Source organism: Vigna umbellata, chromosome 6 (genome assembly GCF_029865625.1).
Source record: "Vigna umbellata cultivar VRB3 chromosome 6, Vumbellata_1.0, whole genome shotgun sequence".
NCBI lineage: Eukaryota > Viridiplantae > Streptophyta > Magnoliopsida > Fabales > Fabaceae > Vigna > Vigna umbellata.
Genome location: NC_142170.1, coordinates 12,096,043 through 12,123,774, shown reverse-complemented (window position 1 = coordinate 12,123,774; position 27,732 = coordinate 12,096,043). Strand labels below are relative to the sequence as shown.

Below are 27,732 nucleotides of genomic sequence, written 5' to 3'. Positions count from 1 at the left end.
CACATGCTCTTTGGACACTATCAATTTTCTGGATTAAGTTTTTTTTGTCTAGAATAAAATATGTATCTTTGGACACTATCACTTTTCTTTCTGGAAAATTCATCAAATAGATTTTAAATCTGATGACCTAAATGATACTTTGGAAGAAGTGTATGTTGAACAACCTGTAGAACATGAGATTGAAGACAAAGAAATAAAATCTACAAATTGAAGAATTATATGGCTTAAAGCAAACACCTAAGGCGTGGTATAAGAAAATTGATTCATTGTACATAATGATTTTCAGAGATGTCCATTTTAAACTTACTTTATATACTAAATTTGTTGACCCTAATAATATTCTTATTGTATGTCTTTAGGTTGATGATTTGATTTTTACTAGTAATAATCTAAAGATGATTATAAAATTCAAGGAGACCATGATTAAATGTTTTGAGATGACAAATTTGGACCTTATGTCATATTTTCTTCGTATTGAGGTCATTCAACATGATGCAATTTTCATATCTCAAAAAGGGTATTCTACCGATGTTTTGAAAAATTTAAAGCCAATATCAACACGGATTGAAGAGAAGTTGAAACTAAAATGATAATGGTGAAAGAATAATTAATTCAACATATTACAAGAGCTGAATTAAAAGACTTAGATATTCTATTACTACTAAAATAGACATTGTCTTTGGAGTTGGATTATTGAACATATTCATGGAATAACCATGTGCATGTCATTTACAAGGAGCAAAGAGAATTTTTAGATATATCAAAGGTACCATGTTGAGAAATTTTAATAATATGAAACTTGTTTATATACAAATAGTGATTAGGCATGAGATGTTGAAACAAGAAAAAGCACGTAAATAACATATTGTTCTTTCAAGAGTCAAAGCTACATGGCGGTAACTAGTTGTGCAACTTAGACAATATGGTTAAGAAGAATTCTTAAAGTTGATGTATCAAAAGTAAGATACTTTCACAGTAATATTTTGTGATAACAAGTCAACAATTGCATTATGCAAAAATTCAGTATTTCATGGATGGTCAAAACATATAAATATTCGATTTCACAAAATCCAAGAATTGGTAATCGAAAAAGAAGTGATAATCGAGTATTGTCCAACTGAAAAAGAACTTGATATTTTTACGAAACCACAACAAGCTGAATTATTTTACAAGACGAAGAAAATGTTTAGAATGGTATAAATTTGATTTAAAAATACAATATTGGAAATAAATCAAGTAGGTATGCCCTACATTTACTTTAAGAAAATATTTGTAAGTGTTGCAATTCTGGTTAATGTACCTACCAAAAGCTAGTGTATTTTGTTACCTATCACCATGTTGTTTTGTTCATTTTTTGCTTTCATAAATAAGAGTCACCAATGCAATATATTTGTGTGTTGAACGAATAAATGAGAAAACTTTGATTTCTTTAGGTTTCAATTCATAGTCTAAGATACATAATGTCTCACTCATATCAGAGTGACTCCACGAGTAGCTTAATTTCTCCTTATATACAAAATAAATAAAAAAAATTACCAATTCATATAAAAAGTTGCTAAAGCCAACTATATAGTCTCCCAAATTCGATCAGAATTATTTTTCGTTTGTAAATTACCACACAGGTCAACGTTTTAAAATTAATTATAATCAGAGGCCCATGATAATTTAACTATATATTAAACTTAGAATTAAGAAAAATATGTTCTACAACAAAAAGTTAATAAATGTTTAGGGTCATCCTTCCATGCGTTTTAAACGTACTACTTTCAAGCATAGGAACCACCCCTGGGCTACTCATCAGTTTAAATACATATAACATATAAATTCGTAGCACCAATATTTGAACAGTGAAGCATCCATTCCTTTAATAAAACAATTAAATTTGTGCACGACCTAAAACGAAATCTATTACCAAAGAAAAATGTTTTTGTTTTTTTCACTTTAGATGCACCACTTACCAACCTACTTTTAGAGGTATTTTAGTCATTAAAAAAATTAAATTTTGTTTTTATAGAAAAAAGAAATTAAAAAATAAAATAATAAATATAAAATGCGTGTAAAAGTTTGTTGGATATCAAAATAATTATACCCATTACCAAATCACCAAAACTATTATCCCGTCATCTCTGCTTGGTAATTTGAACGGCGTATAAACTATTTACATGCATATGGACAACTGAGTGCAAATATCTGTGAATCTCAAGACAAGATCATCGAAACATGAAAACACGAATCAAGCAATGAGAAGTAACGTCTTATGTTTTCGATCTGAGTGTAATTAATATTTTGTCCTGTTCATTTTGGTGAACAGATTTATTGGATGTTCTGACATCATGTCTTAATTGAGTCATATCTACAGATAAAATAAGAATACTGCGATGCAATACAACAACGCCACATCGCGCTCCTTGATCCATCACACAAGAAGCCAACTTTAAATCATTAGAAATTTCAACCCAAAAGGTATTATTTATGGGGGATGTAAAGCCGTTAAAAGCATCAAACTAATCTAACCACTTCTACGATCTTCAACAAGATCACATTCTATTCTATTTCTTTGCGATCAAATCAATATACAAAGATACTGTGCCCGCATTATATACAAGCAACAGTGCTACAGCCAGGATGACCGAACTCCAGTGCCGGAGGACCAAAAGCCTGCACAAAGAAAAAGGCATAATGGATGAATATTTGAGGGAAAAAATTAATATCTCTGACAAAAAATACCAAGAAACCGTATTCTATTTCAATTTTATTTCTCTCAACCAACCTAGCAACTTCTCTAATGTCTCTTTTATCTCTAAGAACAACTAGTGTCTCAATGTGCCATAGACAAGGGAGTTATGATATTTCAGATAACAAATAGCCAAAAGGCAAAGAGGAATATACAACCAAAACTATTACCTGTATAATTCTTCACAACAAGCTTGCACTTAATAGTCCAACAGGCCTTTCTCTACCAAAGGATTCATCATCAAAATCTTCGTTTGTAGAGTTTTCTTGGCATAACTCTCGAGTAGTATTTAAACCAAGAGACTCCCAAGCCATTGAATTACCATCGCAAGCGTTGCCTTCTTCAGAAGCAAGATTGACATCAACATGGGCTTCTTGATTCAGCCTTGCATCGGTAGACAAAAGTTCCATTCCCTTATCATCCTCAGTGCATGGTGGTGGATCCACATTGAGATCTGAGCACAAATCATATCCACTTTGTTCCCCAGTCCCTTGACAAGCAACAGTTACTGTTCCTTGATCAGATTGATCTGCAGCATCCTTTTTCTGCCTCTTCCATTTCTTTGTGGATGAAGTCCCATCATCCTCAAAATCTTCTTCTTCTCTTTCTCTATGCAAGTAAACCCATAATTTCCTTTCCCCATCAAATTGTACGCAAGGATCACGTTCATAATGCAATCTATCCAAGGCTCCACTAACTACTTGGTTAATTTGAGCATCAGAAACATCTTCGACAATGTATTGAGAATCTCGAATCAAAGTACAAACATCTGCTCTAGTGCCAATACTTCCAGGTAACCTAGCTGCTGCATCTCTTACAAGGCAAAGAATTGTGACATGGGGTGGGCGATCACGTTTCAACATAAAATGGTCTCGGGCTTTTGATGTTGGCTTCCCACCACCTCTTTTCAAAGGTGCCACAATAGATTTTTTACCATCAGCTGCTGTATAGGAAAATGCTCTGTCTGGAATAGAGTACCTAAGAACCTCCTCCTTACGAAAATAAGCCCTAACTTCCTCTGAACTAGGGCTTATGGTGTTAAGACTCTTTTGAGCCCTCAGATCTCTAAACCTTTCCTTCTCATCAAGGTTGACTTGCATCAATGCCAAAGGTGGAGCTGGAAGACTACCTATTTGTTGAAGAGTTTCCTGACCACATTTCAACCAATTGGCAAAGGAATCAACCAACTTCACAAGCATCTTATGAGGAAGACCCCACGCTTCAGGAGAAGTCACCTCCTCAATGGTATCATGGTCAGGTGAATTATGAAGAACTGGGCCAGTCCATGACCAACTTTTGGAAGATTTTTCATAAACAGCCAAGACCTTCCAACCCTTTGCTCCCAAGGGTGCTGTTTTTGAAGAAAATATCTTCAGAACCCCTCTGACCAAATCCTGAAGTGGTTCTTGTGTTTCGAGAATGCAGGGATCACCAGGATTTGATCTCACACGATTAACAATCTCCTGAACAGTAAGAGACAGCATGCTCAGAGAGTCACCAGATTCACCATTAGCATCAATCTTATTGTTAGAAAGATCACCGTTTGCAGTGCCTTCCTGTGCTTTGTTCAGTTCTTCTCTAGGTTTCCCCACTTCTAGACTGTCTTCTGCATGTGGACTAATCATTGCCAGGCGGACAGCTGAAAGAAGATGTACGATAGAAAACGAAAATCCAGTATGGACTGTTGGTGTGATTAAAGTGAATGTTTTTTTCTGTGGCTTGGTTTCCTGTTCTCTATCTGCTGTCGCCATATCAGTAAGACGCAAATCAGAATTATCCATTTCTGAACTAATCCTCTCAACCTCTATTTTTTTCTTTGATTTTCTTTTCGAGTAAGTCAAATCATCTGTTGGGGTGTTTGACAAAAAATTGCCATCTTCATCTCTTCCACCAATATCTACCTCACCTTTCGTTTTTCGCTTCTTTGATACTGAGTTGCAACCAAGCAATGGTGCCTCAGATCGCTCATTTTGATCACCCTTATATGCAGCAACATATTTCTGTCCTTTTCTCCCATGCCTACTTTGTCCAACTTCATTATTATCCAAAACCAACCGTCTTTCAAATAAGTCATCTTCATCATCAACATAATCGTGCAAATATTTAGACCTCACAATGGAATGATCAAGGTCGGTTCTTCCTTTTTTCTTTCGCTCAGCTGCATATGCATTTGATGAGGGCATGTCAAACCTTCCAATAGGATCCCCTCGTATTCGGCCATTTTTGCCTGCTTTGTATGCCTGCCTCCAATCATCATCACCATCATCAAGCATGTCTGATCCTAAGGGATAGCCCTCTTCAATAAATTTACCAGCCTGTTTATGAAAAGGGCCGCCATTGCGTATTTCACCCTTCTGCTTTGCTTTAGAAAGGTAATTCTCTACACCATGCATCTGGCCCCGTTCTGTAAAGCCACCCTTCTTTTTGAAAGGTGTTATTACATTTGGCTTCAAATCTGTAACAAATTTGGCCTTCTTATCTAGGTGAGACTTCAACAATTTTGAGCGAGAGCCAGCAGCAGTACCCACCATGTAAGCATATTTGCTGTGTAACAAGGGAGTGTCATCCTCCTCATCACCCAACTGTTCAGAAGAGTCTGATTCAGTCTCTTCACTTCTTAAAAGCATCTGGTTACCCCTCAAAGGTATTGTCTCTTTACCTCCATTCTGCATAGAAGTCCCCCTGATCTTCTCCTGCAATGATTTTGCCCTGAAGTCAGATGATAGAAGTCTATCACTAACCTGTGGGGAGGATGATCTGAAAGGAGTGTAACTAAGATCAGGAGACTCTCTCCCTGCTTTCCATTTCTTGCCCTTTTGATACCAATCATCATATTTAAATGAAGAATCCATACCAAATTCCTGTCCCGGTGTTTCATTGCTACCAAAAAGTTCATCATAATCTCCAGAGTCAACCGTACTGCCTTTAAGTGGTAACTGTGAACTCCTAAATCTAGACTTTGCCTGCTCACTACCAACAAACTGTTGAACATTTTCTGGATACTTAGAATTTCTAGAATATTCATACAAACCTCTCTTAGAAGATGGCTTTGCGGGGAAGACTTTTAAATCAGAAGTTTGGTGGGCATTTCTAGTGTATCCATGCAGATCAGTCCTTGAAGACAGAGACAGACCCATCAAATTGTCAGTATCCACCTCATCACCTCTCATAAGGTCATGCCTCTTTCCCATTTTCCGGAAACTAGATTTTTCAATCATGTTGCTACGTAATAAATTGCGATCATGTGACATCTCCTCATTGTTGTCACCATTCCACTGCGGATCCCTCATCCTGAGCATTGACCCTGAATCATATCCAGCTGACTTGTTCTGATGAGAAAGAGCAGAAGTTGAACCATTTATACCAGGATTCACATCCAAAGCATGGTAGGCAGAAGATATGCGACCACTTGGGTCCTTTACTGATGGTGGCTTTGAACCAGCCAACTTGAGTATGCCTTTTGGGTTTTGCTTCCCAAACTTCTCTTGTTCAACAGCAGCTGATCGCACTCGAGGATTGATATCTGAACCAGAACCCACCCCATGAAAAGGATAACGACTCATTTTCTGTGAAATTTTCCTATCCTTGTTCTTCCTGTTCCATATACCTTCACCAGACTCCTCATCTGAAGAATCAACTTCCAAATCTTCCTTCTCGTACATCAAACTCTTTTGACTTCTCATAATGTTCAGGACACGTAGCCTTTCTTCAATACTGTATCCCCTACAGTTAAGCCAAGCATCTCTTATCTGACAAAGATTGCTGACCATGCTGTTCTGATGCTTCCTCAACAGATGATAGTGTCGTCGCTTCTGAAAAGAATTCATGCCCTCCCTGTAAAGCGCAACTCTCGGCTCACACAAGCCACCCTTCAACATATCAAACAACTTCTTAATGGGACTCCCAAAATGCAAGTTACAACCAGTGAAAACATCTTTCAAGGTCCGCACAAAAGTCTCTTGATCCATGTCAGGAAGATACTTAGCAAGTTCAAACCTCTCCTCCTCACTCAAGAAGTCATTCCACACATCCACCGACAGCACATCTTCAAGGCCAGTAAGATCGTACAGTTCCAACGGAATGCTGCAAGTCTGGTTCCCAATCTGACAAAACTCCGCGCCAGTCTCACCCAATTCCAGCAAATCAAAATCATCAGACCCCGCCCCAGAGTCAGCATCATCAAACTCATCGTCGTCGTCCGATTCCACGGCAGAGTTACGCCGCCGAATCACCTCTTCGTCACTGGACATACTTTCCCTACTTCGAGGAGAACACTCGGAATCAAGCCTGGACACCTTAAAGCTGTTCTTCTCAATTGCCATGAAACATAACACCACAGTGCCGCCAAAAACGAGTTCACGAACCGACCCAAATTCAAAAACTCGAACCGTCGACGCACAAATCTCAATCAAAACCCTAACAATCGCAATACCACAAATTCAAAAACAAAAAACAACATAGCAGTCTCGACTTTTCCAAAAAATAACACCACCAATAACAACAACAATCAAACGACAAACACATTTGAGAGAACCTAAATTAGAAACAATAATCACGGAACATCGTAAGCAATGAAATACGAGGGCTAGGAACTGAATACCTGAATCGCGATAGAAGAAGCGCGGAAGGAGAAATTGAGGCAGAGGCGGAGACATGGTGGGAAACGGAAGAGGAAAAGGGAAGGTTGCGCAGTGCGATATCGAAGAATGGCTTTTGGAAACCCTAAAATTGTTATATAGTGAGAAGAAGGGGAAGACAGAGGAAGGTGGAGAGGGTACGAAGAAGACGTAGATGACGTGGACGGAGATGAGCCGTGTGATTGAGAGATTGATGATGGGGCTGCGAAAAGACCAAAATCTCCCACCGCACCAAACAGGGATGAACGCAACTCGACGCAGAGAAAGAGGCCGCACCAAGAAAAAGTGACTCAGTGATTGAGTTACAAAAAATAAAGGGTTTGATTTAGTTTTGGTTCGGTTTAGGAGATAGAAAGAGAAAGACAAAGTATGTGTGTAAGAGAAGATGACTGAGTGAATGACTCAGCGAGCCAAGGAACCAGGTAGACCGTTGTATTTTGTTGTGTGTCTGAATCAGTTGCCACTCTATCATGGGCCCACGCCTCTCCAATTTCTCACCGTTCGATCATACGCGTCAGATCCAGATTTTTCATCCGGCGTCGTTTACCCTCGAGTCTTTTTCTTTTTCCTAAAATGTCCCTCAGTGTAAATACCTGAAACCAAACGGAACCTCACTCAATTACTATAAACTGCAAAATGCTAACACTGTTTTTGGCGCCGTCTTCAACACACCTGTTTTCTGTTTATGGTTGTTAAAATTAAATATTTTAGGTTTCTTAAATTTAAATATTTTATTTAGTTATATTTGTTTACTTGGTAATAACATTTTTTGTGATACATTTTGCATTGTGAAGGTCACGATTTTGCATACATTTATTGTTAATCTACTTTTTTCTAAGTATAAATGCTCCAAATATTGTGTACTTTCTGTAAATGGTGATCTAAATTATTTTTAAGAAAATCTTATAAGTAAACGTCTGTTTTATTTTAGGAAAAAGGTATTTAACCCACTTAAACTTTATCTTTTCTCGATAAGCATCTTAGACTTTAGTATCATCTTAGTTTATTCTTAAACATTACTCTCATTGACTAATAAATATTTTAAATGTTGGTTTTATTTCAATTAATTCATCCATACACGTTATACCTTTTTCTACATAAGCATCTTAATTTCAATTTTATTTTAATTAATTATTAAATTTACAATTGTAACAAAATAATACTTAATGAATGATTGACTGATTTTCAATATAAATAATTTAACCCTAACTTAGTATTAAAAACAATGTAAAAAGAGTCGGCTTTGAGGTTGAACTAAAATTAAATTAAAGGTACTTACGAAAATCGTACAATTGTAATGAAATTAATGAATTAATGTTTATAATAAAACTTAAGAATCATTACGACAAAAATAAAGTTAAAACTTCCTATTTGTCGAAAAAAGTTATTTTTTTTTTCTGTTTGTTCATTATTTTATTATTATATGTTGCGGAAAGAAAAGTTTTTAGGATTTCTGATTTTTTTATTTGATTATTCAGTTTATAAAATTATATTTTTTTTGGAAGTAATTAAAGTGTACGTTATTATTGTAATTATTTGAATGATTAGAACAATAAAAAATTAGACTAAATTTAAGGACTTAAGTGTGATTTTTTACTAATTTTCAAATTAAGGAGTTAGTACTGAAAATAAAGTATTATTGTTAATTTGACCTATTTTAAATTATTTGGTTTTTATCCGCATGGACTATAGTAAAAAAAGCTTATAAGATCAAAAGATCCACAAAAATCTAATGGATTAAAGTAATTCATGGACCTTCTTTTTAACCTGAAGCACAATCTAAGCATGATTATGATTTAGTGAAAATAATGGAAATTAGGATGTGAATTAGTGAACTTTTGACATGTTATCAAATGAAGTCAACCCGTGATAATAATTGAATAAGAGTACACAATATTTTTCTCATAATGAGTGGACTCTTCTGAAAGATAAAGGTAGGAAAGAAAATGTCTAAATTTATATAGCTAAATTATATATTTTTAATTCAATAATAAAAATGTTATATAAATATTTAAAATATTATTTTCATAATTGAAATACAAAATATTGTTATTCATGCAATAATTTTCTTATGTGACATTTGAAAAATTATTACTCATTTTCAATATATTATTTAATAACTAGTGATAGAAAAAAAATCAATATAAGAAAAGGTTATTTTATTTAATTTATTAAAATACACAATACATTTTTAAAATGTTATAAATGAAAGTTATCATTTTTTTATTAAAATATAAAGATATTCCACCAGTAATAGTATCTTATTTCGATCACTAAAATATAAAAATTTAAAATAAATTAACACAACATTTTAAAAGAAGAAACTATTTAATACGTAGTGATTAAATTATAACTTAGGTATCTGTTAATAAACGTATAAGTGATAGTTGTTTGGTTTTATAATATAATGTTATGTATTCACTATTAATAAACACATACTCTTTTTTCTCTGCATTCACTTTTATTTTGAAGAACTTTTAATAGTTATGCTAACTTTAAAATAAAAATAAAAATAAAAATAAAAAGATCATTCAGATATACAAGAGTCACACTACTTTTTTTTTTCAAAAAATAATTCAACAATACATATTTATTATTATGTTACAATGCATGTTTTAAATTATTCTTAAAATATACACAAATTTCCACACTAGACTAGACTAATATAATTTGCTTGATGGTTTCAGATCCTAATCCATCCCTTGATGGAAGGTCAAACAGCTTAAATCTAATAAAATTACATTAATTTTAGATCTTCCATTGGTAAATCTCAATGATCATGATCAAACTTTGGACCACTGAAAGGAGGGATTGAATTCCTTTAATTGTTCAAAATCGCAAAGAACTCATCATTTCTTGAATGCCATATCATATATAACTTCATCTTCCTAATCCTACAGGCCACAACATACAGTGAATAGAATGAAGTATAACCTCAACATATACACAAAAAAGGTTGAAGACATTACCTTTCAGAAAACATTTGTCTGTAAATCCTCCATATCTTTGTCTTCTTTTTCTTCTTCAGTTTTCGGTAAGAGAGGAGCATCAAGTTCAGGAGGTTTCTGATAAGATAATCACAAGTTTAACTAGATGTTGAAGCAAGTGTCATAATTAGATGCAGTTTCTTAAATACTTTTGATGTTATATCCGCTAATTAAGAACTTACATTGAAGATTAACAAAAATTACTAAGATGAAGCTTTGACTTTAACAAGAGAAAAGCTAAAGAAATATATTTAAGTTATATTGAAAGTTGAATTAGTATGTTACCATGCAACGAACCAGTGCCCAATTTACACCTTTGAAGAAAGGATGACGTTTAATTTGATTTGCTCCTTCACGTGACCCCAATCTGTCTTTGGGATCTCTCTGCAATAACCAATAAATTAGCTGCTTTCCCTGGAGACTAACCTGCATCAACACTTATTGCATGTTAAAACAATATTCTCACATTCCATTTGTGTTCACAGAGTGCAAATTCAGCATGATGCAATTAACACCAAACTCATCAACGGTGGCATAAGGTTTTATTAGACTTTTATGTCAGTATGACTTATCCTGTAATTAGAGGCATTTGAATATACAAGCATCATTATTAATCATTTTTTTGATAAATGTTATCAGAGTTTAAAGTTGCATTTCCCAATTAGATCACAATTGAAATCTAGCTAAGGAGAACACTTACCGGTTTACTTTTGGGAAATTTAAGATCCTTGTGAAGAATATTTGCAAACGTTTTTTGTCTTGTTTTCCCTCGGAATGGAGTATATCCATAGAGCATTTCATATATAAGAATGCCTAAAAAAAGGATTTTGAAGTTAAGCAGTGTGAATTATGTGATATAGTTTAAATTTGGTTTAAATATGTCTATAATCTATGCTCCTCTGAGTGTTGTCCTTACTGAAAAAGCGTCATACACGTTATGACGTTGGTGATGGTTTCAATTAATCACAATACTTTAACATGGGATATGGTTGCTTTTGAGTGAATATTTCATAACTATTCAATTCCATTATTTTTAACCTTCATATCATTAAATTAAATCAGTTATGCTTGACTTGTTAATCAACAGAAAGGCAGTTAAATTTTTTTTTGAAAATAATAGAGATCTAACAACATACATATATGCATAAAAACTGACTTAACACTTATATAAGGAACATTATAAGGGACTAAATGTAAAATGTATTAAAACCGTCTTTGGTTAACTTTTTCTAATGTTAGATACTTATTTTGATTCACAGTTGTTTTTTTAAATATCAAAATTACCTAGCGCCCACCAATCAACAGCACTAGTGTGACCAGAACCAGTTATAATTTCCTGCACAAGTTGAACTATCAGTTACAATAAAATCTAAATAATGCATAAAAAATTTCCAAAGTTGAAATTGTATGAATAACAATAACATAACCTGAATGTCAGAAAAAAGTTTTACTACTATGTCCAATAAAGCTTTTTCTAAACAAAATGCGAAGAATTGACTATATGTGCAAATACATGGTATCTATAATAATAAAGTACATTCAACACAAAATGATGTATTTGAATCAAGCATATATTGAACCATAGTTTTTGGTACTAAATAATATAAAAAAGTGGAGTAATAACAAACCGGGGCTATGTACTCTTCTGTGCCAACAAAAGAATTTGATGCTCTCATTGGTTCAGCCATAAACATTGGAACCTCCTGACTTTTCTGTTTCTTCTTCTTCTTCTTTTTTGAATTGGAAGCTGGAATTATAAGCTGCAAAGAGACAGACATAAGTAAAAATATAAAACTGTTTCAGATGCATGAATTAAACTTAAAAAAGTATTGTTTCTAATTAAAATACATTATCAAGTCCTTGTCTCTGATATACCTGTGGCTTACTAGAAGTTAAACATGACAAATCAAAGTCTGTTAGGGACACATGCCCATTGCTCTGGATTAACACATTTTCAGGCTTCAAATCTCGATATATTATCCCTGTAAATACTCACCAAACAATGTCATGTTAAACTTTGTTCTAATGAGCAAGTGTCTTGTTTAACTGGCAAGATTTCTTTCATGGAAAGAAATTTGAGTACGTCACCCTATGACACTTAATGTAATGAAATGAAAAATAATAATATTGCAGTAAGATAAGTTCATCCATGTGATTCTGAAATATTTTGTTACTAAATATCTCTTAAGTTACAAGACAGTTTAAAAAATTAGAAAAGAAGACAACAATGGTTATCATGATGCTATATACTATATACGTGAATATAAGGCGAATAAGAGCCTACCTTGGCAGTGAAGATACTCCAATGCAATCACTACCTCAGCTGCATAAAATCTAAAAATATTAAACTTAATGTCAGTTGAAGAAAAGTATTGAAACACAAGTAGCATACTCTTTTGAAGAACAATCCTTTGTTTTATTGAAATTTAAAGATTATTGGAAGTCCCGTGTCGACTAAAGATAAAACAATTTTATATAAGTGGGTGTAAACTTCACGTTACAAATTGGTTTTACAGAATTGAGTTAAACTTAAAATTCATTTCTTAATATACTATCAGAACCATGAGTTAAAACCTATCAGAGTGAAATTTGATCACATACAATATGTATATATGCCTTTTGGTGTATTTAGGTGGAGAAGTGAGAACCAAAGAAAGGTTTAGTCAAGAACTCGTGAAGTTGGATTTGGTCCTATATCTCATTCAATTTTGCAAACCACACCAATCGTACAAAAGGCCAAACTAATTGGTCATCTTTTTCTAAGTAAACCCTTTCATATTGTGGAAATAATTTCCGAAATCCAATTTGAAAGCTCCTCCCACCCTTGTAAACATGTAAAAATCATTTTTATCAAAACTCTTTCCCATTTTCTTCATTCCATCATCTTATTTGTATAATTCAATATGAAGCAGTATAGTATACCTCACGGCGTCTTCCTTTAGAACCTTAGTTGGTTGCTGGTCAAGAAGCATAAATAATTCTCCCCCAGGACAATAATCAGTTATCAAACAAACGTGTGTTTTGGTCTGCAAGTTAATCAAGTAAATAATCACGTGAATATCCTTAATACTCTGCAATTCGTGATTAGATGTAACAGGAAATGAAGACATTAATTCAAGCTAAGACAACGTAATTCGTTACTATGCCTAAAACAAAGGATCCATGGCAAAAGATTGATATGACATATTTTAACTCTATGATAGGTTATCCTAATGTTCCTACCAGTTATTCGCAATTGATAAATAATAATCAATATGCTAATGTAAAAGTACTATTCAAGTTTCTAACCTGAAACGAAGCATATAATGCAGGTAGAAAAGGGTGGTCCAGCTTGTCAAGAATTTCTCTCTCTGCGCAAGCTCTATGCACCTGTGGAAAGTGTACAAAGGTCAATCTATTACAACAGCAGGGTTAAATGTTGCTATAATATTTACACAATTTCAATTAGAGTAATAATTTTGTTGCTTTAAGATAATTAGAAACACGACTATGTGTACTGTCTCAAGTGAACTAGTATTGCGATGCTGAGAAATCCTTATTCACATAATAGAAGTTAGATGCCAAAAGGAAAAGAAAACAAAGCCAATACAACATGTAATGTTTACTTATACAGAAAACATATCGGTAGGACATGGTAAATAGATCCAGAAGTTAGAAATGAGAAGCTAAACGCAGACTTATGTTAATCACAGAATTCATATCAGAACCTTGTTACGATTGAGCATAACACTCTTATCCATAGCCTTCATGGCAAAACATTGACCTGTTCCTCTTAGCTCCACCAGATGCACACTGTAAACCAATAACATATAATAATATCAATGCCAGAGAAGCTTGCTTTGGAAAAATAATGGAACAGAAATAAATTGTCTATCATACAAATCATCAAAGAAATTCTAATGACTTCAATTTTTGATTAACAAAAGAGATTAATTAATCTATAAGGTTTCTTTATATATACAGAAATGACACCAGTAGATATGACTAAATCTTCAAATGGTAAGTCAGTTAAATGTGGTCAATTCATTTCATACCTGACACTTAATTTACCCCCATGGTACCAGTACAACTGTGAAAGAGGGAAATGCAATAGAGGAATAAGGGAAAAACCTGCCAGTATCTCCTGATCCTAAAGGTTTAATCGGCCTAAAGTGCTTTAAGCCTATTTGTTCTCCACTTTGTAGGACCTGAAAAAACATGGTTACAGAACAATTTGAAAAATTAACATAAATTCCATCTGATTCAAGTGACCAGGAAAGTCCAAATACCCTATGGCATACAGATGGAAGTTTACTAGTTTCTTGGCATGTTCACCAACTCAATAAAATAAGCATGAAGTATTTATCACGTCAGCCCATCGTTTGTGTTTTATAGTCGTATAGTGTAAAAGGAATTTCATAAAACTGATAGACACGACGCATTCTCAAATATGAAAGTAGTACCTTCTGGATAGATTTCCATGCAGGGTTATCCTTCCTATGAGGTTTGGGGTGAACTGCTTTTGAATGATTTGTCCATAAATCGTCTGGTTTCTGGGGAGCACCAAAAGAGTGATCATTTCACCATTGAAGCCAAAAGGTCTTCGGAAGAAAAAGACAACTAATAGCAATAGATGTTACCGTATTAGCATCCGGAAGATCTCTCACTGCCACATCAACATTTTCAGCAGTTTGTTTGACCTGAGGATGGATTTCAAATGTACTTGTTATATGCACAAAAGAAATAGCTCATAATAAATGTAAAATGTTTCGGGGAAATTCATAATTCATAGGGTTTATTTTAATAGACTTTCAAATTTAAAGCCTACTGTAAAAAAAAAAAAAAAAAAAAACTAATGAGAATTTAAATCCTGATTTTTTTGCATTGATGATGACTTGGGATAACGTATGAACTCGTATAAAGAATTTGAGTAGGGACCAACCATTTGTTCTCCCTCCTTTGCAGTATCTTCTGCGATGCAGTTCTGAAGAGGCTCTACATGTTGACTACCATCTAGTTGAACACCAATAAAATACTGCACTTCTCCCTGTTAAACCAAGAAGAAAAAGAGACAAAAGCTAACATTCGTATTCTGTTATGTTAAAATACAGGTGAAAAGAATACGATCTACTACCCAAAACAAACTTTGTAGGCGAAGATCTAAAGGATGTAACATCTTCAGAGGACTATCATACGATGTACCTTCTGATCACGCATAGGTTGCAAATGAAACAGGTTCCAGAACTTCTTCCCTGGGTTGAACAGAGAAATCTTTAATAAGTGGAGAAGTGATTGAACATTATTGATCTTCACGTTAAATATATTTCTACACATCCTTTGTACGCTAAGAAAGGAAATCAGGATTCTAGAACAGGAACTTACAGCAACTGTTGTGAGCTTTTTTTTTTTGAATGACTAGTACTAGTGCAGTTATATGTTATTCGTGAAAAACAGAGATAACAGCAGTTTTATTTCTTTATAATTAAATGTATGATATTGAATACCTTATAGTAAACATTCCCTATCATTCGAAACTTAATTAGATACAATAGTTACAATCCAAATCTATAAGAAATTAGCCTACGGAAGTTGTTTTCCTAGGAGAGAATCAAACAAGCTTACCACTCTTTGTATAATTAATCAGTTGCACGGTAACTTCTGTTTGGTTGTCAATTGCCTCTCTAATTTTTCTCACAGTTGCTGGATCAGTTTCAGGTCCTTGTAGAAACCTAAATAGCCAAATAGCACATTATGTACACACACTGAATTGTGACATTACAAAACGACTTTTTGATCATTTCATGCTGGTAAATCAAAATTATTAAATTTGAGTCACCAGCTTCCATATAGCATAAGTATACTTGCCGTGTAATAACATTGCTTCAAAGCATACCTGCAGTTCCTTCCCAAGATTTCTTCACGACTATATTCTGTAAGCTCTAAGAAGCTATCCGATGCAAAGATCTGAAAAAGCAAAAAACAAGTACAAACTTTACAGTGTCACATGTTTACCTACAGTACAAGAATCCAAAGCAGAAGGGAAACACTTTTCACTGTTGTACAAATGATTCAGAGAATCTTACTATTGGATTGTCTGGAAGCCTTGGGTCAGTAATGACAAAGTTTTTCTCAATACGTTCAAGCGTGGTAGCAAGATCAAGACCTTTTCTTTTTTCCCTCTGCTTTTCTTTCTCATCTACGTCAAAACTATCAGGCCTCTCACCATCCTCACTATCAGAGCTGACATCCTCAATAACTTCATTTTCCACGCTTTCATCGTTGGACCGACTTTTCCGCCTGAACCTGTAGCATGCAAATATGTTATAGGATGCATGAAGGTTTTGAACAACTGTTGGCAATCACAACTTTAAGCTTTTGGAATCTCAGAAAACAACAGTATTGTTACAGCAATTGCAACCACGTTTGTCTAACTTTTTTTGCAGGACTAAACTCGAATACAGTTTCATAAGTATTTTTTGTGTTGTTATATGGCGTGGATTAATACTAAAGTGAAATATCAATTCTAATTAAAAAAAAAAAAAAACTAGATCAAAAGTACTTATACAACTACATTTAAGTTTTGTTCTTTTCAGCAATATCAAGGATCATGGATGGATTATACATTAAAAAAAAACTAATGTGGCCAGTAACAGAAGTTCCTCGTTATACGAAAATATAAAGAAGAGCTATTTTACAAAAACATTATTTTCCTATCTGAAACATTAATTATAAAATATTGTTATTACTATCTAGGCATATAGAAACATAGAGTAATAACATAATTAAAATAACAATATATACCTCATGAAAGAACGGCGCTGAGAGTTTTTCAGTTTATTTTCAGGTACTTCACTGATTCGTTGCATTGAAATTTTATTTCCTCCTTCGGATTTGCGTCCAAATGAAACCCCACTCTCAGATTTTCTTCTGAATATTTTTTCTGCTTTCTCTTTCTCCTCCTCTTCCTCCTCCTCTTCTTCTTCCTGTAGTGACTGTTTTTCTTCCTCAGCAAATCCTGATTTTCTGATGGAGGGTCTGCTTGCAGATTCACTCAATGCTCGGGGGCGCTTCATGATCTGCACCAACTCAGATACTGAGTTTGTAGCTTTCTCTTTCTGGCGTGCTGCAATGCAAGGCAATCCAATGCGGCAGCTGTTAGAACTGTTACTTAAACACTGAAAATTCTATAAACTACCACTGTATGGCCTGGTCAATCACATATTCAAAATTTCACATTGCAAATTGGTGCATGCTGAATCTTTATTACCATTTTTTGTTTGTAGTGTACGTCAAAAGTCCGTTTCTTTCATAAGCGTCGTGTATCTGTAATAAATAATATGCTCTTCCTCGCAGTACCATAATTTACTTTTTGAAGAATAATATAGGTCATTCTTGACTTCAAATGCAAGTCTGCATTTTTTTAAAGTGTATATATTTTTTATTGATATTATTGTATCTTACATTAATTAATTGTATCCAACAAAAATTTAATAAATATTTAAATCTATGGTTTTGGAATTATATAAAATTAAAATAGTCATGCGATACATACTTAATATATTTGTTAGAACATCTTTAACACTGTCTATTTTAAGATGTTCCTTGTTGATGTCTTATTTTACATTAAAACAAATTTACTCCCGCAACATGTTTGAGTAATTAACACATTATTTTAATTCAAGACTAACGGATAAATAATTTTTATAACTTTTCTATTTTTCACTTAATTTTTTTTTAAATTTAAAATTAATTTCATATTTATAATTAAAAAAAATTGAAGCAAACATGTATTACAGAAGATACCGAATTTATTTCTTAAAAACCCCTCTCATATCATGAAATTAAGATAATGTGTCTTAAAATGAAATAAAAATATCATGAAAATACCTATGCTTTAGTATATTGCTATTGATATTCTAGTATAGTTTCTTAGCTTACTTTTCCACTTCTATTCTCTTTTTAGTTTTCTTTCTATTTTTTTTAAACGCCAATGTGTTTTCAAGAAAAATTAAAATTAAATTTTTTCCGGATTAATATTGTTATATAAAACTAAAGGAGAAAGTAAATTATTTTCTCTTCCTTATTTTTTATTGTTTTATTTTATTTTAAAGAATATGTATTCTGTAGATAAACATATACTTTTTTTAAAGTGAAAGCTATTGAAATATTAATTTGTTTTTGGATATTATTTTTTTTATCATTCAAATAATTTTTTCATAATAATAGACGCTTTTATGTACAAGAAAAACTATAATATTCTAAAAATTGTAATTCAAAATATCTGTTATATTTTAAATATTCATCTTAATTTGTATATATGTGTATAATATATAATTTTTTTAAAATAAAAATATTTATGTGAATTTTATTTTATAAATTGGTTTTGTAAAATAGAATTAAATATTTTTATTCTTTGAATGCAATGCCATTTTCTGAAAGGGAAGTTAGATTCTTGATGTATCTTTTTGCGTTAGTTATGTTTATTGACTTCGATCAGTTGAAGTTATTTTCATAGAATAATGTTTGAAGTATGATGAGTAATATTTTGTTGTAATGGAAGATGTGTGTATCAAATAGCATACCATCGTATCGAATCAAGGATTCCGGTAATCCATTGGGACGTAGCGTCTTCTCCTTCAACCCTTCCGTGTGCTTGCTAACCTCCACTTGCATCCTGCAATCACCCTCACCATCATCAAAACTACTTTCATGGCTTCCTCTATCAAAATATACAAAGATGACTTCGTCGATTTTCAAAGAAAAATTGTCTTTTTACACCTCTCATCTTCAAAACTCATTTTTAAAACTAACATATATAATTATTAAAAAATGTAAATTGTTATATTTTAAAAGAAAAAAAATGGAAGATAAAATAATATATTGTGACAAATAAATTTGAAAGGTTTTATGTAAGAGTTCTACAGTCTGTCTGATTTTAATCCCTCAAATTGATTTAGAATAAAATAATTAATGTTTTGAAGGAACATAATTAGTGATTCATTGTGTTTAGTGACTCTAGGAGAAGGAAGAAGTCATGAATGATTTAATAATAAAAGATATAAAAAGTGAAATTTAAATCTAATCCAATTAAATTAAATTAGCTATCTATCTATCTATCTATATATATATATATATATATATATATATATATATTATTTAACGTGAATATTGAAATCCAGAAAATAATATAAATAACAGTTAAGGGTAGGCCTCGCATTAGGCAATTTTTAAATGCAGAGTGGTCCTGTGAGTGGTGAGAAAGGAAGGTAAAATGCATGCAGGTCTCGCGCCCCACGGTCTTTTTTCTTAAAATGTGACGCAGACACCACGTGTGCCATCAAAACAATCTAATGACTCGTCAATTTCGGTCCCAACCAACTAAGATGAAGGTGACAACAACACAAACTTACACCACAAAACATTACACATGTTAATCCAAAACTAAACAACATCAAAGCTAGCTTACCCGATAAACTTGAGGACCTTGCCATCTTCATCCTTGATCGGGGAAATCGTGAGAAGGTTCCAGAAAGGTGTTCCATCCTTCTTGTAATTTAATAGCCTTCCACAGTAGATTTTCCCAGCTTCCAATGCTTCCTTTATCTTTGCCACGTCACTGGGATCAGTATCCGCACCCTGTAAAAATCGACTGCACCCCACCCCACAGTAATAATCGTTATAACAAATTTTTTCATCGTAGAATTTCTTTGAATCACTTATTTAATTTTAGTTCCCTAATTATAAAGAATATTCTTTTAAAATGTAAGAATTAAAACTAGTTTTACTTAAAATAATATTTTTGGTACGGAATCAATTATTTTAAGTAAGTGGTGTGCCTGCACAAATGTACTGTAAGATCATATATCGAGAAGAATTGCAGTGGAATTAAATTATCATGAAAAATAAGGTGCTTACCAGTTTCTCCCGATAACTTCCTTCGACGTATAACCCGTCATTTTAAAGAACCCGCCACTCGCATACAGGATCGGGTAATCGGGTTTGGTAGCATCCGAGACCACGAAAGTTTGTTGGAAAGCCGACAAAGCACCCATCACGTCCTCCGAAATTCTCGGAATCCCATCCAGGACGCCGATTCCGCCATCAGAGGAGGAGTCGCCGGAGGTTCTCGCGGAGTTCTGAGAGTTCTTCCTGGAAGACGAAGCAGTGGCGGCAAGTTTGGCAACGTTGGGTTCCTCGCCGCCGGAGTTCCTCACCGCCACGCCCTGCGGCTTGCCGGTCTCAGTGTCGGTTCGGAGCATCAATCCCCACTCCGCGGCCCTCTGCGCCGCCGTGTCGCATTCTGCGTCTGCTTGCGCCGCCGGATTAATGGCCATCCACGACGTGGCGGTGATTTCATTGCGCGGCTCCTCCGACTCCGTCCACGGTTTCCAAAGCGGTTGTGAGCGCACGCGCGAGTTCGTTGCAGTTGAAGTGTTTGGGTTGAACACTTCGAGTGAGCCACGTGGATCTCTCGGAAATGATGATCTCACTGAGGATATTTTCTTCGGCGATTTTTCTGACTGCTCCATCGCTACCCACCTAAGTCTCTCTCTCTTCCCACTTTGCTATATATATATATAGATAGATATATCCAAACTCTGCTACAAATTTTAAATTTGTTACTTGTATAATTTCATAATAATGTAGACACCAAATAAATCATTCCTTTTTTGCTTATTGTTTTGTTCTATAGGAAAACATTCTAAAATGAAGTTCTAAATTGGATTAAGACTTGAAAATATATGGGGAACAAGATACTGGGGTAGTCGTGTGTGTCAGTAATTGCAATGGTGACTTCGGATAGTGATGGTGTTGTGTAGTGTGATACATTGGGAATAGACTTGCAGGGCAGATAATTTCTTATGCGGGGTTTGTTTCGTCATTTCAAATGTTCATTCAAGTAATTTGTGTTCTTTGTGCAGTTGAAATCATTGCAAGGAATTTCTAGTACCCGCAAATTTTAAAGGGCAGTTTTGTCAGTGACAATGAGATCCTGTGTGAAGAGGGGCGTGGAATTTTCTGTAATTGGGACCTCAGTGTTGTTTTCTAATATTATGACAATAATAGCAGTTAACTGCTTCTGGCTAGGCCTTACAACACGTAAGGGAAACGAAATTAATGAAGCATATTATCTAGGATGAAAATTAATGATAGTATGAAAGTGAAATTCAAGATGCAAAGCAAGCATATATTTGGAACAATAATAGAAACTTCTCAGCAGCAGCAGCAGGAGAATTTGCAAAGTAATCTCACAGTTAAATAGTTTCTATAAACAGTTTTTGTTTTCGGAGTTTACTGGTTTTATACTACTGATGCCATTTAGAAATATCTGGTTGGACATGGCAGAGTGTATAATTAGCACAAGTTTGGCACCAGAAAACATATACCTCAAACCCAGTTCCGTGTTCTGCTTGACGGATCAGGAAGATCGAAAAAGTGAGCTGGTTATGTTCTGATCGATATGACGGACTATTCTGTTGTACTATGGTTAGAGTACACCTGGTTAAATGATGAGAGCTTGACTTTTGTAGAATAGCAACAGTGTATAGTTTGTATGAGTGAAAGAAAACACAGAAAAGAGGACCAAAATCATTGTGAAAAAAGGTTTGGCCACACAACCCAAGCACTGTTTCTCACATGGCTCCTACAACCCTCTTGACTTTGAAGTCCTGAGTAGTGGGTGTTTTGGATAATTTGTTGGTAGTGTTCTGTATCTCAGTCAGGCACGTTGGTTTTGCATGTTCTCCCGACCGCTTTGTTTGTAGGGAAAGACTTTGTGCGTGTGTGTCTGCGATGGTTAAATTATGGCAAAGGATAAAAACAAAAAGAGACAACCTAAAAATGAATGAATAAATATCTAGGAATACGTGGATATTGTGAAAATAATTAAGTATATGATTGACGAGAAGTGGTGTGCTTGGATCTTAACACCTTGCAACCCCACCCCACCCACCAAAATGACAGGCACGGAAAGTGGACACGTGATGCCATGTTGGTCGATGCTGGACGATGTACTTCACCACCACAAATTGTCATCAATAATCGAAAAAAGGAAATAATTTCCCTGTAAAGTAGATGGAAATGGAGATTTGACGTTTCCCTAATTCCTTCTTTGACGTGGTTGGCTACTCCATAATTAGTGACAAGAAGCGATTGAAGTAGTCCTGACCATCAAATTCATAAGGCCATAATTTAATCAGTTGGTAGCTGTGTCCTAATCATTCTGTGAGTTCAAGAAACAGAAATGCATGTCGTGGAAAGAAAAGTAGTAGTGATAGGTAGTTCGATATATATTTTCTTTTCTTCTTAGCTAGAATTTAGAGATCGCACCTAAATCTGTTGGCTATCATTGCACTTCCAAAACTATTTTGCATTTACAATTTGTTTGGTGGGTCTCTCGAGAAAACCCTCTGCTCACATGCAGATAAATAAATTAACAGATCAAAAACAAGAAAGTTTATTTTTTTCTATGTACTTGAAAAATTTAAGTTCAATTTGTTTCTATAAAAGAGTTCATTATAAAAAAAAAACAATTATTTAAATTTTGAATTTGAGTAATATCAATTCTATAAATATATAAATTGGACTTATATATATTCTATTTGTTTCTTTATATTATATCAATATAAAAGTTTACTATAAAAAGTAATTTTTGCAATGCCAACTTTGGTAGAATAATCTTATCAGGTTGGTCCCATTTAGGTGAGACTACAGCTACATACGTATATGTCCATTAAGGTTAAGAGGTTGTGTCCTTAGCATAGCAATAATCGCTTTCACCATTTACCATTCAGAATAATGGGTTCTCTTTGGGTTAATTGTGTCTGTTATATACCTATCCTTCACCATCATTTCACCCTGTACTTATTCTTCCTAATTCATCTAACTGAGAAGATGTTTACATTATCCCTTTTTTACGTGGTGGCCCCGTCACCCTGTAATATCAATGCCACCCTTGTTGACTCCAATAAATTGAAATATATATAGGTAAGAGATACCACCCACGTGGACCAAATATACGTACCAATAGGATCTAAGAGAAATTTATATTAGTTGTATTATAGAAAAATCATGCCTTTTTCATCAGTAATGTAGAAAAGACATATTATAACAAATAAAATGAATATATTATGACAGATATTTTGACATCATAATTCTAATATTCATAAAAAGTCTGTATATTTTATGACGAAACAAAACAATTTGAAGTATAGGTTCAAATTCAATTCAATCGAAAACTCATATATATTCAATTCATATTTCACTGAATTCTAATGCAAAAGAATCTCAACATCATTATATAACAGTCATTACATTCAACGTATCTTAACTAAAGTAAATTTAATATATATTGATTAAATTGCTTTGAAGTAACTTGTATAAGAAAAAACTACTTCCAGAACTTAAGATATGTTCAAGAAACTTGACATTAATTATGAAAATTTAATATATATGAGTATTTATATTCAAAAAATGGAAGCTTGAAATATTAAACCAAACACTTATCAATACATCTGTGGGGGTTAATGTTCATTTCTTCCTTTAAAAAGATAATTCTAAAATATTTTTAAAATATAATAAGTCATATGTGATAAATATGTAATATATATATATATATATATATATATATATATATATATATATATATATATGTATATAATTTTTTTTCCATCTGTCATGTAATATTTTTAAAACATTTACCTAACTGTTTTTTTATAATTTTATATAATGTTACTTACCATATTATACAATAAGTAATGTCTTTAAATGCTAAAATTATTGTTATATTATACTAATTATCATACACACTAAAGTTACATTTCATTATTATTTTACAACGAAAAAAATTCCAATAATGAATAAGTTCATGAACATATTAAATTATTAGTTTATAAAAGTATTATTTTTGTGTTTGTGCTTTAACAATTAAGTTACTTTTTCTATATAAAAAATAGACAAGCTATTTGATTTTATTCTTTTAATGTTTAGTTACTCAATTTAAACTCAATAAACCTCACTAGATGAAACTAATATAGGGGGAAATAATGATAAAGAACTTAACCAATAATGCAATTGTCAACTAAACATGCATTAAAATCGCATTCAACTTCGGTTCTTACCATAACAAATTTCACTTAGAAAGCACTAATTAAGATAAAATAGTAAGAATGATGCCTTGTTTATGTTTCTATGATCCGAACAATTCTGAGCTTGAAAGTCCTTCCCTCAACCACCTACAATCTGAAAGGAAATTGAAAATCTCATACTAACAAAATTATGTACTCTTCTTCCCATCAACGCATGCTCCAGACAAGCTCCAAAAGCATCTTCACGTGGTTGATCTTGATCACCATTGTTCTCTACACCCTTTATTCTTCCAACATCATCCTTTTCCACAATGATCAAGATGACTGCACCACTCCCACCACCAATTTAAAGGAAGCCACCAAAGAAAACTTTCAGATAAATACTCACAACGATAATTCCTCAGAAACCATGGATACCGATGAAGGCGATGAAAAGAAAAAACCATTAGTAGATAAACTACCAAGACCAAGAGAGGTTAATGATGGTGATGACGATGATGGTGGTGGTGGTGAAGTTGAAGCTGAAGTCGAAGCTCATGCAGAAGAAACAAAGAAAGAAGAGGATTATGGAAATAATTCTCCCGTGGTAGTTAGATTAACTCCGAAACAAATGTCTGGGAGACAAGAAACCGAGGTTAAACACATCGTTTTTGGGATAGCTGGTTCATCAAATCTATGGCACATCAGAAAAGAGTACATTAAGATATGGTGGAGGCCTAACAAAACAAGAGGAGTAGTGTGGCTAGATCAGAAAGTGAAAACTCAAAAAAATGAGGGCTTACCCAACATTCATATCTCTGGGGACACTTCAAAGTTTAGGTATACAAATCGTCAAGGACAAAGATCAGCTTTAAGGATATCAAGGGTGGTGACAGAGACATTGAAACTTGGGATGAAGGATGTGAGATGGTTCGTGATGGGCGATGATGACACCGTGTTTATGGTTGATAATGTGGTTAGAATTCTTTCTAAATACAACCATAATCACTTTTATTATATTGGAAGCTCATCCGAAAGTCATGTTCAGAACATGCATTTCTCATATGCCATGGCATATGGTGGTGGAGGATTTGCCATAAGCTACCCACTTGCCCAAGAATTAGCAAAGATGCAAGATCGTTGCATTCAACGATACCCTGCTTTGTATGGTAGTGATGATAGAATTCAAGCTTGCATGGCCGAGCTAGGTGTGCCTCTAACAAAGGAAGCTGGCTTTCATCAGGTAACGAATGATGTTGACACATATTTTAACATGTATATATTCCCATTATACCAAACACCATATAACAATATTCTTCTGGTTGTTATATCTATACACTCAATTAAATAAACGTCATAATTCTGATCATAATATTACTATGATTTATTTCATTTTGGTCGTGCAGTATGATGTGTATGGAGACCTGTTAGGGCTTTTAGGGGCACATCCAGTGGCACCACTTGTATCACTACACCACCTTGATGTAGTGCAACCGATATTCCCAAGGATGACAAGAGTATCAGCCTTAAAACACCTGATGAAATCAGTGAATGAGGACTCAGGCAGCATAATGCAACAATCAATATGTTATGACAGACATAATTATTGGTCAATATCTGTTTCGTGGGGGTATGTGGTTCAAATCCTAAGGGGAGTATTGTCCCCTAGAGAAATGGAGATGCCATCGAGAACCTTTCTGAACTGGTATAGAAGAGCCGATTACACTGCATATGCTTTCAACACAAGGCCTGTTGCCAGACACCCTTGTCAGAAACCCTTTGTTTACTACATGACCAACACTCATTTCGATTCCACCACAAAACAAGTTATTGGTGTTTATAATCATGACAAATCCAAACCCCCTTTCTGCCGATGGAGAATGAATTCACCAGAAAAAATAACCTCTGTTGTAGTAACGAAAAAACCAGATCCCTTACGCTGGAAAAAGGTACACATTCATAAATTTATATACAATTTAAACGTATATTTAAAGTTGGAATGGGTCTCTTTCAAATTTTAATACATTTTAACTCTCAAATTTAAAAAACAATACATATAGTACTTTTAATTCAATAAAATCAAGGGTTAAATATGTTTTTAGTCCCTAAACTATTGGTCGTTTCTGGTTTTCGTCCCTCTTTCAAAGTAAGGTATAATTTGTTCCTCATTCTTTTCGAAACGTTCGTTTTAGTCCTCATTTTGTTGACTAAATGAGGACCAAATTTTTAAACGGTGTTAGTTTTCGAAGACTAAAATGAACGTTTCGAAAACAATGAGGACCAAATTGTACCTTACTTTGAAAGAGGGACGAAAACCAGAAACGGCCAATAATTTATGGACTAAAAACATATTTAACCCTAAAATCAAATAATTGACTATATTTATTTTTTAAAATTTAAAAATATATTCACCGTATATTCACACATACACACTCACACGTGAAATCTTAAAGATCAATCCGAAAATAAAAAGATAAGAAAGCAAATTTGTATTATTTTAATAACTAATTAGATTTCCTTGTTTTGTAGTCACCAAGAAGGGATTGTTGTAGAATATTATCGCCACAGAAGAAAGCAACTACTCTATACTTATGGGTGGGCAGTTGTCAAGAGGGCGAAGTCACTGAATTGTAGCATGTGAACCCTTACAATGTTTTCTCTTTTCTCATTCTTATTTTTAATACACTTCAAGTTACACAAAAATAAATAAGTATAGAAGAAGATGATTAAACCTTAAAACATGTTTCTAATTTTTAGTCTTTAGTTACACCAAACTACCCAATTAACACTATAAAACTTTTGTCATCTTATGCATTGTTTTATTTATTTTTCTATATGTACATTATTATATGAAACATTTTAGCACTTTGTAGCTAAATGTAATATAGCATGTTCAGTATTCTTTTCAAATGTTAAAAGCACAATATTATAACTCTTCAATTTCAAATTGCTTGTATATTTACTTTTTACTTGCATTGTAATTATAAAAAATATTTAAATATTAACCTAAAATAGAATAACATGACATTTTATATTGTCTGTTAAAAAACAAAAATGAGCTTAATTATTTAAATCAAATAAGGCTATACATCATACTTTTGGATATTAAAATTCAAATTAGATTGTAACTTATAAATATAGAATAGGAGCATATCAAAAAGCAATACCATGAAAAAATACATTTTATTAAATTAGAAGTTATTTTCTTTTATAATCTCACCAAATTTATAAATACTTCAATTCAGATTTTAGACATTCATCTTGAAATTTCATATAATTCAAATTTCACACGTATGTATATTTAAAAGTCCATTCAACCCAAAAAGAAA

At 33.4% G+C, this 27,732-nt stretch overlaps 3 protein-coding genes across 5 annotated transcripts; 1 reads left to right on the top strand and 2 right to left on the bottom strand.

Moving 5' to 3' along the window:
• Positions 1-2,275: 2,275 nt before the first annotated feature.
• LOC124830808 (nuclear factor kappa-B-binding-like protein) lies at positions 2,276-7,763 on the bottom strand. Its single transcript, XM_047304639.2, has 3 exons — positions 7,335-7,763; positions 2,905-7,150; positions 2,276-2,658 (listed from the first exon to the last, which is right to left on the bottom strand). The coding sequence occupies exon 2, from the start codon at positions 7,054-7,056 to the stop codon at positions 2,917-2,919; it is 4,140 nt and encodes a 1,379-aa protein (XP_047160595.1). The 5' UTR covers positions 7,057-7,150; positions 7,335-7,763; the 3' UTR covers positions 2,276-2,658; positions 2,905-2,916.
• Positions 7,764-9,907: 2,144 nt separating this feature from the next.
• On the bottom strand, positions 9,908-22,133 carry PHOT1 (phototropin 1). Of its 3 annotated transcripts, none has more exons than XM_088092929.1 (24): positions 21,725-22,129; positions 20,253-20,938; positions 19,804-19,986; positions 18,920-19,011; positions 17,139-17,460; positions 16,421-16,640; positions 16,231-16,301; positions 15,960-16,066; positions 15,540-15,589; positions 15,280-15,384; positions 14,978-15,037; positions 14,801-14,890; positions 14,469-14,545; positions 14,066-14,150; positions 13,647-13,727; positions 13,281-13,384; positions 12,643-12,692; positions 12,234-12,340; positions 11,987-12,118; positions 11,643-11,694; positions 11,059-11,171; positions 10,644-10,784; positions 10,341-10,436; positions 9,908-10,265 (listed from the first exon to the last, which is right to left on the bottom strand). In XM_088092929.1, exons 2-23 carry the CDS (start codon positions 20,864-20,866, stop codon positions 10,344-10,346), a joined length of 2,949 nt encoding a protein of 982 aa, XP_087949055.1. In that variant the 5' UTR covers positions 20,867-20,938; positions 21,725-22,129; the 3' UTR covers positions 9,908-10,265; positions 10,341-10,343. The 3 variants fall into 3 exon arrangements, with proteins under 3 accessions (XP_087949055.1, XP_047160593.1, XP_087949056.1); XM_047304637.2 differs by having other exon boundaries at positions 20,253-20,935; XM_088092930.1 differs by lacking the exons at positions 9,908-10,265; positions 10,341-10,436; positions 11,059-11,171 and having other exon boundaries at positions 20,253-20,935; positions 21,725-22,133.
• A 2,481-nt stretch (positions 22,134-24,614) lies between these two features.
• LOC124830807 (uncharacterized) lies at positions 24,615-27,037 on the top strand. Its single transcript, XM_047304638.2, has 3 exons — positions 24,615-25,646; positions 25,810-26,352; positions 26,933-27,037. The coding sequence occupies exons 1-3, from the start codon at positions 24,615-24,617 to the stop codon at positions 27,035-27,037; spliced, it is 1,680 nt and encodes a 559-aa protein (XP_047160594.2).
• Positions 27,038-27,732: the final 695 nt, after the last annotated feature.